Source organism: Aethalodelphis obliquidens, unplaced genomic scaffold (genome assembly GCF_003676395.1).
Source record: "Aethalodelphis obliquidens isolate GAN/ISIS:26980383/991018 unplaced genomic scaffold, ASM367639v1 scaffold42, whole genome shotgun sequence".
NCBI lineage: Eukaryota > Metazoa > Chordata > Mammalia > Artiodactyla > Delphinidae > Aethalodelphis > Aethalodelphis obliquidens.
Window position 1 is genome coordinate 7,484,975 of NW_020837986.1, and position 13,284 is coordinate 7,498,258.

General features: G+C 46.7%; 1 protein-coding gene across 2 annotated transcripts in view; it reads right to left on the bottom strand.

Annotated features, from left to right (window-relative positions):
- Positions 1-13,284, bottom strand: part of PPP1R16B (protein phosphatase 1 regulatory subunit 16B) — a 103,809-nt gene that overhangs the window by 70,159 nt on the left and 20,366 nt on the right. For both annotated transcript variants that reach the window (XM_027078311.1, XM_027078312.1), the window contains exon 2: positions 6,448-6,798. In XM_027078311.1, the coding sequence (XP_026934112.1) occupies positions 6,448-6,697 (250 nt within the window). In that variant the 5' untranslated portion in view covers positions 6,698-6,798. The remainder of the gene's footprint in view (positions 1-6,447; positions 6,799-13,284) is intronic.

A 13,284-nucleotide genomic window follows, 5' to 3' on the forward strand; every position in this document is an offset into this window, starting at 1 on the left:
GGTTGTTGCTCTTCAGTAGGAGAACATGATTTTATCTTCTTCTTAATGTTTTCTTTTCTGTACTTTAAATTTTTTCTGCAAATAAGGATGCATTGTTTTTATAATTAGGAGAAAAGAAACTTCCCTTTTCAAAATCATCAAAAGTGAAAGTTAGAGCTGTGTTTTCTTTAGATGAGTCAATGGTTGAAGCTTGGCTTGCAGAGCCCAGGTGTCCGCCAACGCACCTGGGAGTTGGGGAGAAGTCTGTGGGGGTGGGGTGGGGGAGGGGAGGTGGCTGAGGAGCCAGCACCCCCCGCCTACCTCAGCCAGAATAGTTCCTTCATGTGCTTTACATATTGGGTTTCTGCATAATATTTCATTTAAAGAAAAGTTTCCACTTTAAAAAAAAAAGTTTGAAAGACTTTACCATGAGAATAACAGCTGAAGAGTTAAAATCAGGCTATAGAAGAATCACTCAAACTTTCTCCTCAATGTGAACAGAGTTTCCATAAAGGAAACACTACACATTCTGAGGGAAGAACAGAAGCCCTGACAACTTAATAAGTGTTTGGTGGTTTCAAGAGAGAGGCTGGCTCATGTGGCCATGGAAAGAAATTATAGGGATGAAGAGCTTATCCAGGGACACCCCCCCCCAATACTAAGGGCCCAAGAAGCCAGCAGAAACACCAGGGTCCTTAAGGCCCACAGAGACACAGATCAGAACCACAAGTGAATGGTTCTCTTATTTTCTTTAAAAAAAAAAAGCAAGAGGTACCAGGACCACCTGGTGGTTAAAAGCATGGGCTTCAGGGACAACAGATCTGGGTTCAAGTCCCAGGTCTGACACTTAAAACCTATGAGATCTTGGCAAGTGATATAGCCTCTCACAGCTTCAATGTAAGGGCACAATGTACAATTTCGCCTGTAAAATGAAGTCTGAGAATGTAAAGTTGTGAATCCATTTTGCAAAACAGTTTAGCAGTTTCTTAAAAGTTAAACATAAATTTACCACATGACCCAACAATTCCATTCCTAGGTAACTACCCAAGAGAAATGAAAACATATGTCCCCAAAAGGACTTGCATACAAATGTTCTTAGCAGCATTATTCATCATAACCCCAAATGGAAACCATCCAAATGTTCATCAACTGGTGAATGGGTCCCCAAAATGTGGCACGTCAATACTGCAGAATACTATAAGGCAATAAAAAGGAATAAAGTCCTGATGCATGCCACAGCCTAGATGTACCTTGAAAACATTATTCTAAATGAAAGAAGCCAATCACAAAAGATCACATAGTGTATAAGTCCATGTAAATGAGATGTCCAGAAAAGGCAAATATATAGAGGCAAAAATAGATTTGTGGTTGCCTGGGGCAGGGGCTGGAGTAGAAACTGGGAATGACTATAAATGGACTTAAAGTTTCTTTTTGGGGCGATGGAATATTCTAAAACTAGGCTGTGGTGAGGGATTCCCAAGTTTGTAAATTTATTGAAAATCATTGAACTGTACACTTAAAATGGGCAAATTTGACGATATGTAAATTAAACCTCAATAGAGCTGTTTTTGTTTTTTGTGTGTTTTTTTTGTGGTACGGGGGCCTCTCACTGTTGTGGCCTCTCCCGTTGCGGAGCACAGGCTCCGGACGCGCAGGCTCAGCGGCCATGGCTCACGGGCCCAGCCGCTCCACGGCATGTGGGATCTTCCCAGACCGGGGCACGAACCCGTGTCCCCCGCATCGGCAGGCGGACTCTCAACCACTGCGCCACCAGGGAAGCCCAATGGAGCTGTTTTTTAAAAATGGAGTTTGACTCTCTACCTCAGAGGGTTGCTGGAAGGATTAACAGATAATGCCTGTAAAGCAGGCAGCCTGGTACAAAGCAAGCACTTGGTAAATAATAATAATGATGACAATCAGAATATACACTAATAATAGATTATGTAAGTGTAGAATAATAGATAATGCAGGATAACAACAATTTATATCATATGTAACTCTCATTTAAATTTTAATTAAAGTATAGTTAATTTACAATGTGTTAGTTTCTGGTATACAGCAAAGTGATTCAGTTATACATATATATGTTTTCATATTCTTTTCCATTATAGTTTATTACAAGATATTGAATATAGTTCCCTGTGCTATACAGTAGGACCTTGTTGTTTATCTATTTTATATACAGTAGTTTGCATCTGCTAATCCTAAACTCCTAATTTATCCCTCTGCCTCCCTTTTCCCCTTTGGCAACCATAAGTTTGTTTTCTATGTCTGTGAGTCTGTTTCTGTTCTGTAAATAAGTTCATCTGTGTCATATTTTAGATTCCACATATAAGTGATATCATATGTATAGCATATGTACTTCTTACCATACCACTCCCACATGTGTCAACCCAATTTAATCCTACAGGATTAAATTAAGGCAGGTGTACTATATCATCCTTGTTTTTACAGATGGGGGAAACTGAGGCACCAAGAAATTAATGAACTTTCCCAGGTTGCGCAGCTAGTATACGGCAGAGCTGGGATGGGGAGTCCTGGATAACTAGCTCCGGAGACTATGCTTCTCTCCACGACACTGCACTGCCTCTCAGTAAACGTCAGCTGTGTACTGAGTTATTGCTCTACCTAGTGATGGGGGAAAGGGTACAGAAAAGGATCAGAGACAGCTCCCCAAGAAGGCATCACAGGACCTAAACCTGAAGGGTGTAGCACTTAGTCAGGGCAAGAGTGTTCCAGACAGAGGGAACCACATATGCAAAGGTGGAAAAGTAAGAGAACGCAGGGCTTGGGCAGGAAGCCAGAGGAGGTGGAGGTGGCTGGAACTGATACCCAGCAGTGGGAACACGGGGCTCAGGCAAGTCCAAGGCCACGGAGGGTCCCTGGTGCCCGGACATTAGCCTGAGGCGATGCGGAGCCAGAGAAGGAAAGTCAGTGAGTTCCCCAGCACTGCCTTACTCCAGGAATGACTCACATCACCCTGGCAGGTGGAGGAGGTTGACTCAGCCACTGCTGTGAGCTCAGGGGAGCGGGGGAGCTGCTACCCCACGTTCCCATCCCACTGTCAGCTAACTCTCCAGCACCAGCTCCCCAGCATGCAGAAGCCACCCTAGCCAGCTGGGAGCACCGGGCTTGGTCATGCTGCCAGGAAGCTGAGCATAGTCTGGTGAGAGCGCCTGCTGGCGGCTGGCAGCTTCCACACCCCCGCTCAAAGCCCAGATAACTGTGGACCCCAGGGGCACCTCTCACCGCACTCCAACTGCCTGCCACGGGGCGCAGTGCTCAGGCCCTCCACTCTCACTTGGCTGTCAGGGGACCAACCTGGGGGATCTATCACTTTTCTTATTCAGATTTAATATACAGATAAACATTTGCATGTGTGCACAAAACATTCACTGTGGCAAAAGCAAAACTACTGAAAACACTTGCATGCCTAACAAAAAGGAAGTAGTTCAAAAATGCTGGTGAATCCATACTGCAGAATACTACGGAGCAATTATCTGCAGATCTATTATCCCATTGTACTAGGCATGAAAACACCTCCAAGACACACTGTTGGGTAAAAATAAATACCTACAGAATAATGTATCGAGTATATCATCACTTACATAAAAACCAAAACAAGCAAAAATCACAAACTAGCTCTTTATTTTGCCAAGTCTACAAATACGTGAGTAAGTAAGAAAAATGCCTAGAAGGAAACACATCAAACTAAGAGCAGCAGTAATCACAGAAGGGAGGGAGGGAGGGAGGGAGGAAGGGAGGAAGGAAGGAAGGGAGGGAGGGAGGGAGGAAGGAAGGGAGGGAGGGAGGGAGGAAAGAAGGAAGGAATGGAGGGAGGGAGGGAGGGAGGTTGGAAAGAAGGAAGGAAGGAAGAGAGGGAGGGAGGGAGGGAGGAAGGGAGGGAGGAAGGAAGGGAGGAGGGATGGATGGGACTTTTTACATTTCTATGTAGTTTGATTTTTACCAGAAGCATGTATTTGGGTTCTTAAAAACATTAAAGTCTTGAAAAAAAAACAAAACAAAAACCAGAGGGAAGAGTGTGTTAAAATGATCACCATGCTGGTGCAGGGTTCAGGGTCACTTTTCAAAGAGCTGTGACATCCAGGATCTTGTCTAATTCTTGCTACACCCCCTTGAGGGCAAGTGTTCAAAACCCCTTTTACAGATTAAGAAACTGGACCCGGAGAGGTGAAACAAGCTGTTCAAGGTCACATGTAGGGCCGAGGGGCCCCTGGACCTTGGACCCAAGCCCAGCACTCTTTCTAACCTGTACCCGTGGGAGCGCACCGCGGTGCGGGCCAGGGGGCGGGGCCTGGGGTGGGGAAGCGGAAGGCTGGGGGGAGGCACGGATGATCCGAAGCAGCCTGTCGTCCAGCTCACAGAGCCTCTGAAAAGCCCCTTCAGCGAGGGGAAAGGGGCCTCAGTCAGGGCAGAAGGGGGTGGAAGATGAGTGTGAAAGGAGGGCTGATGCAGCGCCGCCCACGACAAAATCAGACGTCATGACGTGCCACCCACTGAGTGGGAGGGACCCGACGCGTCACCCGGCAAATGACACGTGGGAAGTAGCCTCGCAGGGCCACGTCCCTGGAGCCTGAGATTTCACGCCTCTCTCACAGGGGCTGCTCACCCGAGGCTCTGGCTGTGCTTTTTGCAGCCGAGTGGTTCCGGGAATGCCTCTCTACTCAGTTCCCAGAGCTCTCTGTAACCAGGGCAGAAAGGGAAGTGTGCTTCTCAGAGGGTTCTAGAACCTGAGGACCCTAGTACTCTTGTAAACCCTAATACTCTTCGGAGTGGTAAATGCCTCCACCCCTCAGTTCTTTTATTGGCTGCTTTAGCACCAAGTGTCTGGGTGGTGGGGGTGGGGGCGGGTGTGGAGACAGGAGGCCAGAGGGACCCAGGAAACATGGCTAGGTCCCTCCAAAGACAGGCAGAAGGGATTCATATACAGGGAGGGACCACAGCCTGCTGAGGGGAACACGGGATGCATGGACACATCTCAGCTGGACAGTGAACAGGCGTGACCCCTCAGAGCATGCTCAGAGAAGAGGGCTTTGGCCAAATCACCGATCCTCTCACTCTTATAATGGGGAGCAAACCCACGAGGCCATGAAGCCAGGGACAAGAGCCTGGATCCTGGGAGTTCTGATTCCAGCTCTCCTCCCTTGGTCAAGTTTCTGAACGTTGCTGGGTCTCAGTTTCCCCATCTGTAAAATGGGTATTATTTTTTTTTACTTTATTTTATTTTTTATTTTTTTATTTTTTTTACATCTTTATTGGGGTATAATTGTTTTACAATGGTGTGTTAGTTTCTGCTTTATAACAAAGTGAATCAGTTATACATATACATATGTTCCCATATCTCTTCCCTCTTGCGTCTCCCTCCCTCCCACCCTCCCTATCCCACCTCTCCAGGCAGTCACAAAGCACCGAGCTGATCTCCCTGTGCTATGCGGCTGCTTCCCACTAGCTATCTACCTTACATTTGGTAGTGTATATATGTCCATGCCTCTCTCAGCTCACCCTTCCCCCTTAAAAGGGGTATTATTATACCTGCCTCTTTGGTATCATGATATCTGGATCATAAGACACATAATAACAATAACTAAATAAAATATAACAAGTACAGGGTATCCATAAAATCTGGAAACAGATTATATGAATGCATATATGTGTTCATATTTATTTATTCACCCGTTTTACAGAGTGAAAATGTCCTAGACAACATTGTGTACATTCGTCTCTGTTTCTAGACTTGCTGGACACTCTTTAAATAAATGTAATTTTATACAAGTATAATTTTATATAAATGTATATAAATATAATGAAATAAAATATAGTAACAATATAATAAACTAAAACATACTAATCACTTACACAGTAGGAGGGACTGTGTCAAGGACTTGCAGGTATTCTCTATTTTGGTGTTCACAGCAAGCCCTGGAGGTGGATACTATTAATATCCCCATTTTACAGAGGCAGAAACTAAGGTACAGGGAGCTGAAGAGACTTGGCAGGGTCACCCAGGGGATAGTTTGCAAAACCAGCTTGAGACCTGGGTCATCTAACCTCAGAGCCTATGCTGTTCTCCACCCCTCTAAACCATCTACCTCTAAAGTGAAGACCGAATACAGGGGACCAGCAGCCAGTTCTGCCGTACAGAGGAGGAGCTGAGGAAATGCAAAGTCCTCTGAGTACTGAGCTCCTGGAGGAGAGAAACCAAATCCAACTGGCTCACCACCATATCTGGAATAGTAATGCACAAGATGTAGGTTGACAGTCAATATTAGTGGGAGGGAAGGAAAATGAGTATTCATTAGCCAAAGGCTGGTATTCTTGTTTTCAAAAAGAAGTCTCAGATTTCAGAGCCCTTCCCAGACCCACCTTGCTCTCCCCTCCACTGGCACAGAACCCAGAATCCAAGAGGTCCAGGTAGCCACACACCAACCAGGACCAGGAGTGACCTACCTTCCTCGGCGTCGTTCCTAAGCGAGGCCTCCAGCAGGGCCACGCTGGCCTCGAAGGACACCTTCTTTCGCCGGCCGCCCGTGCTGCGCTTCCGTTCATGCTTGCGCTTGCGATGCTGCAGGTCCTGCTCATACTGCGCCCACTTCTTCAGCTGCTGGGCCCGGCGCTTCTGGGCGGCGCGCAGCCGCTCCAACGTGGGCACCTTCTCCAGCAGCTGCAGCTCGGTTAGCAGGTCCACGTGGGTGGCCATGGCCTCCGCGCCTCCCCGCGCCCTGGCTGGAGGCTAGCACAGCGCGCCGGGGGCCGGGGCAGCATGGGGGCTCCTGCGGGGCTGGGGCCGCATGCTGGAGCCTGTGGCGGGGAAGGGGAGAGACACACATGGACATGCTTGTCAGGCTCAAAACTCCGATCTGATGATGTCACCCGGCCCCATGTTCCAAACGCTTTTTCCCCCTATTTTATTATTTTTATTTATTATTTTTTGTGTGTGTGTGGTACGCAGGCTTCTCACTGTTGTGGCCTCTCCCGTTGCGGAGCACAGGCTCCGGACGTGCAGGCCCAACGGCCATAGCTGACGGGCCCAGCCGCTCCGCGGCATGTGGGATCTTCCCGGACCGGGGCACGAACCCGTGTCCCCTGCATCGGCAGGCAGACTCTCAACCACTGCGCCACCAGGGAAGCCCCTTTTTTTTTTAATTGAGATATAAATGACCTATGACATTGTGTAAGTTTCAAGTGTACAACATGTTGATTTGATATACTGCAATATGATTACCACTGTTAGCTAACACCTCCATCACGGTCACATAACAATCCTTGCTTTCGAGTGGTCATACTGTAATTTCATATAAGCTTGTTCTATTGTTATAACACATACGGGTTTATTTTTATAACATAGAAGGGGTTTATTGTTAGTTTTAAAGGAATGAGGATTATATTTTAAATGTCTCAGTATTAATTACAAAATAGGTTAATATTGACAGATATAATCTACATAAATGAAAGCTCATTGGGAACCTTAATCTTAAGAGTATAAAGGGGTCCTAAGACCCACAATAGCTGCTGAACTATTGGGACCTAGAAAACCTTAGTTGAAGTTTTCCTCTTGGATGACTTTTTAAAAAAAATTCACACCTCTTGCTCTCATCGGTTCTTGGGCGACATGAGATCAACAAAATTTCAGTGTGAAGCCAAGTGGGTGCTGTCTTCCTGTAAGCGCAGACCCTATGGGCTCTCAGATGCAGAAGGAAAAGGTCTTGGAACAACTTGAGCCTTTCTAAGCCTGTTTTCCCACCTGTTAAATTTTGTATCCACCTCCCAGAATTTACAGGATGTTCAAGGAAGAAAGAGCTGACGAAAAAAAGTTATACCAAAGAGAAACAGGTTATAGGAAAGAGAAACAGCTTGGAGGAAGAAAAGCAGGGATACGTAAACGCAGCACATCTGGGAACCCATGGGGGCAAGGCTGGTGAAAGATTGCAGGATGCTGGGTACAGGTCTACGTTTATGTGCTGTGGAAATGCTCACTATCATAAAGGGGATCAGCATAGCACTGGGCTTCAGCAAGTGATCGTCAATCTCCTGGGTTCCCTGCTTCACTCTGGAGCTGCTGGTCGCCAGGAGGCTAAAGACCAGAATTCAGCCTTCGGCTGGACCCTCAGGAGCTCAGAATGTTCTTCAGGTCTCTCCCTGAAGAGACTGGAGCATACACAGGAGGAATGCGGAAGGGGTTGGCTTGGCAATATTCAGAGGGCAAAGGCTCCTGGGGTCTGAGCGGACCAGATCTCAAGGATAAACATAAGCCAGGGACTTCCCTGGTGGCACAGTGGTTAAGAATCCACCTGCCAATGCAGGAGACATGGGTTCGAGCCCTGGTCCAGGGAGATCCCACACACCACGGAGCAACTAAGCCCGTGCGCCACAACTACTGAGCCCGCACGCCACAACTACTGAAGCCCTCGCGCCTAGAGCCCGAGCTCCACAACAAGAGAAGCCACTGCAATGAGAAGCCCGCACACTGCAGCGAAGAGTAGCCCCCGTGCAGCAGTGAAGACCCAACGCAGCCAAAAATAAATAAGTAAATAAATTTATTTTTAAAAAAAAGGATAAACATAAGACAATGGCAAGACTCAGCAGGAAACAAGCAAACTGCCCTTGGTTGCCTTTTGTTTTGTTCTGAGTATCTTGCAATGTTTTTTCAATTAGTTAAACTTTTAATTTTGAGATAACTATAAATTTACATACAGTTGTAACAAATAATGTGGACCGATCCCGTGCAAACTTTACCTAGTTTATCCCAAAGGTAACATCTTGCAAAACTACAGTACAGTGTCGAAACCAAGAACCTGACATTGACACAACCTATCAATCTATTCAGATGTCCCCAGTTTTATATGTACTCATTTGTATGTATGTGTGTTTAGTTTTAAGCAATTTTGTCACAAGTGTAGGTTTGTGTATCCACCACCAGAGTCAAGATACAAACAGTTCCATCACACAAGGATCCCTCATCCTCCTCTCCCAATGCACTCCTGTCCTTGCCCTTGTCAATCACTAATCTATTCTCCATCTCTTGAATTTTGTCACTTCAAAAATGTTATATAAAAGAATCAGACAGTGGGTAACCTTTCGGGATTGACTTTTTTCACTCAATATCCCTTGAGATTCATCCAAGTTGTTTTGCATAACAGTAGTTCATTCCTCTTTGGTTGCTGAGTGGTACCCCCACTTTATGGATGTGTCCCAGTTTGTTTATCCATTCACTCATTGAAGAGCATCAGGGTTGTTTCTACTTTGGGGCTAATACATTCATGTACAGGTTTTTGTGTGAACATAAGTTTTCAGTTCTCTGGAGTAAATACCCAAGAGTACAAGTTTCATAAGAAATTGTCAAACTGTTTTCCAAAGTGGCTGTACCATTTTTTCATTCCCACCAGCCATGTGTGAGTGATCCAGTTTCTCTGCCAGTATTTGGCGTGCTCACTGTTTTTTAGTCATTTAGGTAGATATTCGTTTTTAAAAGTAAGGAGCTCAGAAGAGTTGAATTCACAACCATGCTGTATCATCATGATGGTCAGAACTCACTGGCAGCTAGTGGACCACATATTTACTTTCCCCCACTTCTTCAAGGAATCAAACAGTGAAACCTGCCCTGTGATGAGCCCTGGTTCAGAGATGGATTGAGGATCAGCTCTGCCTTCTAGAAAACCCAAGTCTGCCTGTCTGTCATCTATCTGTAAACTAATCTAATCCTTCTGATGACCTAATGAGATAGATACTATTATCATCCCCACTTCACAGATAAGAAAACTGAGGCATAGAGAGATTAAGTAAACTACCCTACATCACACAGCTAGAAAATGGAAGACCTTTTCTGCCTAAGGTTATCAGAAAAGGCTCTCCAGAGTAGAAGGCAACTGAATTGAATCTCCAAGGATGAGTAGTCCACCAGGTGAAGAGGGAAGACATGGGAGCTTGGCAATGTACAAAGGCATGGAGAGATGCTGGACACCATGGAGGAAATTCTGGGAACCAACACGCACAAACATGGCTGGAAGTGGATGGGACTGCCCAGCCCAATGGGAACAGAAGTCTTGTGGGAAGCAGTGAGCAACCTGTGGTACAAGGCCAGACAACCAGAAAGTCCCCTGTGGTCCACATCATGTTTGTGTGTTTGCCTGATTGGTTTTTGGCCACACCATGATTTACAGTATTGTCATTCATTGCTAACTTTTAAAACTTGAAGGTTTCATGTCCAAAATCAGATTTTCAGCTTTTCTTAGAACATCTCAGTACCTGGCCACACTGGGCTCACGTGGCAATTATCAGCAGGTCTGGAGTAGGACTGTCCCCTTTAGACGGGGCCCATCTAATTTCCCATAGTCCCCACTACCCCCCCATTACTCCCACCTGACCTCCTTCACTAATTGGCATCCCTTGCTAGCTCCTATGGTCATTTCAGTTTGCAAGCCCTGCCTTAGGCAGAATGAGACAGCAGTCTCCAAATATCCACAAGTCCAATCTGCACAAGAAAGAGAAGATAGTCTGTGAGTCTCCCCGATGCAGAACAGGACCAAGGCATAGAAGAACAGTGGTGTGCACCAAAACCAAAACAGGCACCTGGCCTCCAGAGCTGTCCAACAAGCAATTGAACAAGGGCTTGTGGTCCAGTGGCTGTCTCTGGAGGTGGCAAATTCTCCGTCACTCACCGGAGAATACAACTTCTACTGATGACAGATCAGCCTAAGTGTTCTGTACAATTTCTTTCAGCCCTAAGATTCTGTACACAGATGGTTACTCATTTCTTCATTATTAAGTATTCACTGATCACCTGCTAAGTGGTAGGTACCAAAAACATGCTAAGACTGAAGATAAGAATAATCATATCAATCACCCTGTTAAAGCCCTTAATCCTTTTCCAAGAACTTCCTCAGCTATCATCCCAGCCAGGTGTTTCCCTAAGTGTAGAAAGAGAATGGATACCGAGGGAATTTTCAAAAGTTCAGGACAAGACTTAATATAACATGGAATCAGAGACACCAAGTTACCTCCTTTTCATTTCTTTTTCAGTCTATCAGATTGTCTCCAGAAGAAAATGCTAATAGTTCGTGGCTAATAGACATCTTTATAACCATGTTTATAATCGTGTCAATTTCCCTCCTAAACAAAGAGAAAGCAGGCCTCAGGCTAATAGCCTTGGGCAAGAAATCGTATCTAAGACAGAATGTAATAACAATGACTTTTTTTTCCCTGTGGATTTGGTTTCACAGTTAGTGTTTATTTATGGTAGTGAAATAAAATTTCCTTTTTAAATAAATCTACTTCAGTGGAAATCTTACAAGGTGGTAGCAAAGAAAAATTAAATATTGATGGTATTTCGTGCTGGCAAAAATTGTGATTGACATTTGGGAAACCGTCCTGGTCACTGATCCTCAGTGACAACAATCTTATAAAAGAAGCACTCATAGGAGCTCATTACTTCATCTGTAAACTATTTATTGGGCGTCTATCACATGGCCAGGACTGCACTGAGAGCTAGGTATACAGCAGGGTAAAGACAGGTACAGTCCCTACCCATTGGATGGATGACAAAACAGAGGCACAAGGGAGTGGAGGACATACTCACGGGATACAGAGACTGAGCAGTAACTTGGACCCTGGGCCTGACTCCCAGTATAGTGCTCCCTCCTTGGGCCTCAGGGTGGTGGGCCCCATGCAGACGGAAGGCACTCACTGCTGTGCCTTCCCTGGCTTGGACAGTTTGCCTGGGTAAAGGAATTAAGGGCAGTCGCCCAGCCCCCCGGAGAAAGGTGAGAACAATGCCTCCCAAGGGCCAGAAAAGGGGGCCAGAGCACATTTTCTCTGACTTTGCTCTCTCTGCCAGCTCCCACCCCGCTCGCCCCTCTGGGTTCCCTGGAGCTGGGGCTCCAGGACAGCTCCCTCTTGACTGTTGGTTTTCAGGTGACCTAGTTTCCCCCAATAGACCCACACACCTCCTCCCACCCCCGTCCAAGAAAACCGTGCTTGGTCTAATTACAGAATTGCCATCGGTGCTGGTAACACAGCAGCTGGGCAGCCCCCAAGACAGGGCACTGGCCTGGGTGCTGGGGCAGCTCACAGAAGTCCTGGCTCCTATGAGCTGTGGACTGCCTCCCTCGTGAGACCCGGTGCCCCTGTCCGTAGTTCCAGAGGTAGCTCTGGGTGGTGATGGGGACACAGCCCAAACTGCCAGGACCCAGGAGAGCAATGGCATTATCAACTTTTTTTTCTCTCTCTCTCTTTTAAGGGTAGGGGAGTTTTTATTTATTTATTATTTATTGGCCGCTGCGCGTGGCATGCGAGATCTTAGTTCCCCCACCAGGGATTGAACCCATGCCCCCTGCAGCGGAAGCGTGCTGCAGCCTTAACCACAGGACCGCCAAAGAATTCCAGGCATCATGAACTCTTAAAGGAGATCCCCAAGGAGGGCCTCACTGGAGGAAAACCAGCTCTACGGAGACATACTGAGCCCAGTGTGTTGTGGGAGCATCCGGATGGACCATCTTGAAGAGAACTGGGCGTGATGTGGGGACGCGAGATAATGGAATGGCTGGGCTAGAGACGCGGGTGGGGGAGGGGTTCGCAGAGGCCAGGTTGGGGTGAGGTTATCCAGGAAGTGTGTGCGCTCTTAAAATAGGAATCAGAAGCAAGGGGAAAACAAAATACGGTACTCGATAATTTTTCCAACCAGTGGCTGTGTCAGGTCTGGGTGGATGAACCAAAGTAGCCCAATTCTGGGCAGCCCCAAGTCTGAGGCCAACGCCCTTGACCCTCAGTGAGGCAGGAACAGGCAGTTGAGGTAAGCCTTGATTCATCCTCTGACTGCTGTTTGACAAAGCTGAACTGGATTCCTGTTGGTGTATCCACTAACCCTCGCTGCCGCAGAAAAGGAAAAACAAGCAGTGTAGGGAAGCAGGGGCTGCGCTTGGGGACGAAGTGGAGGCGGGCTGGACAGGGTGCACTATAGAATCCCTCCCCTCCCCCAAAATGAAAAGAAGGCTATTATATAAGAGTGTTGTTTGGGGTATGATATGTCTCTGAGGAAACGAGAAGAAGAAAGGCATGGGTCCATTGAAATACACAGCTTGGTGATGGTCTGTGTAGGTCCCTCAGTATCACTCCGTGCTGATTGGCCAGAGTCCACGAGCAACGGCCTAAGCCCAGCCAGAGTGATTGGTTGGGGGGAGGCACATGACCTAAGCTGGACCAATCAGAAGCTGTCTCTTCCCACTGCCCATTAATTGGAAGCATGAACCCTAGTTGCGGCTGGAAGCCGGCCTTTGGATAACGCCAATACTC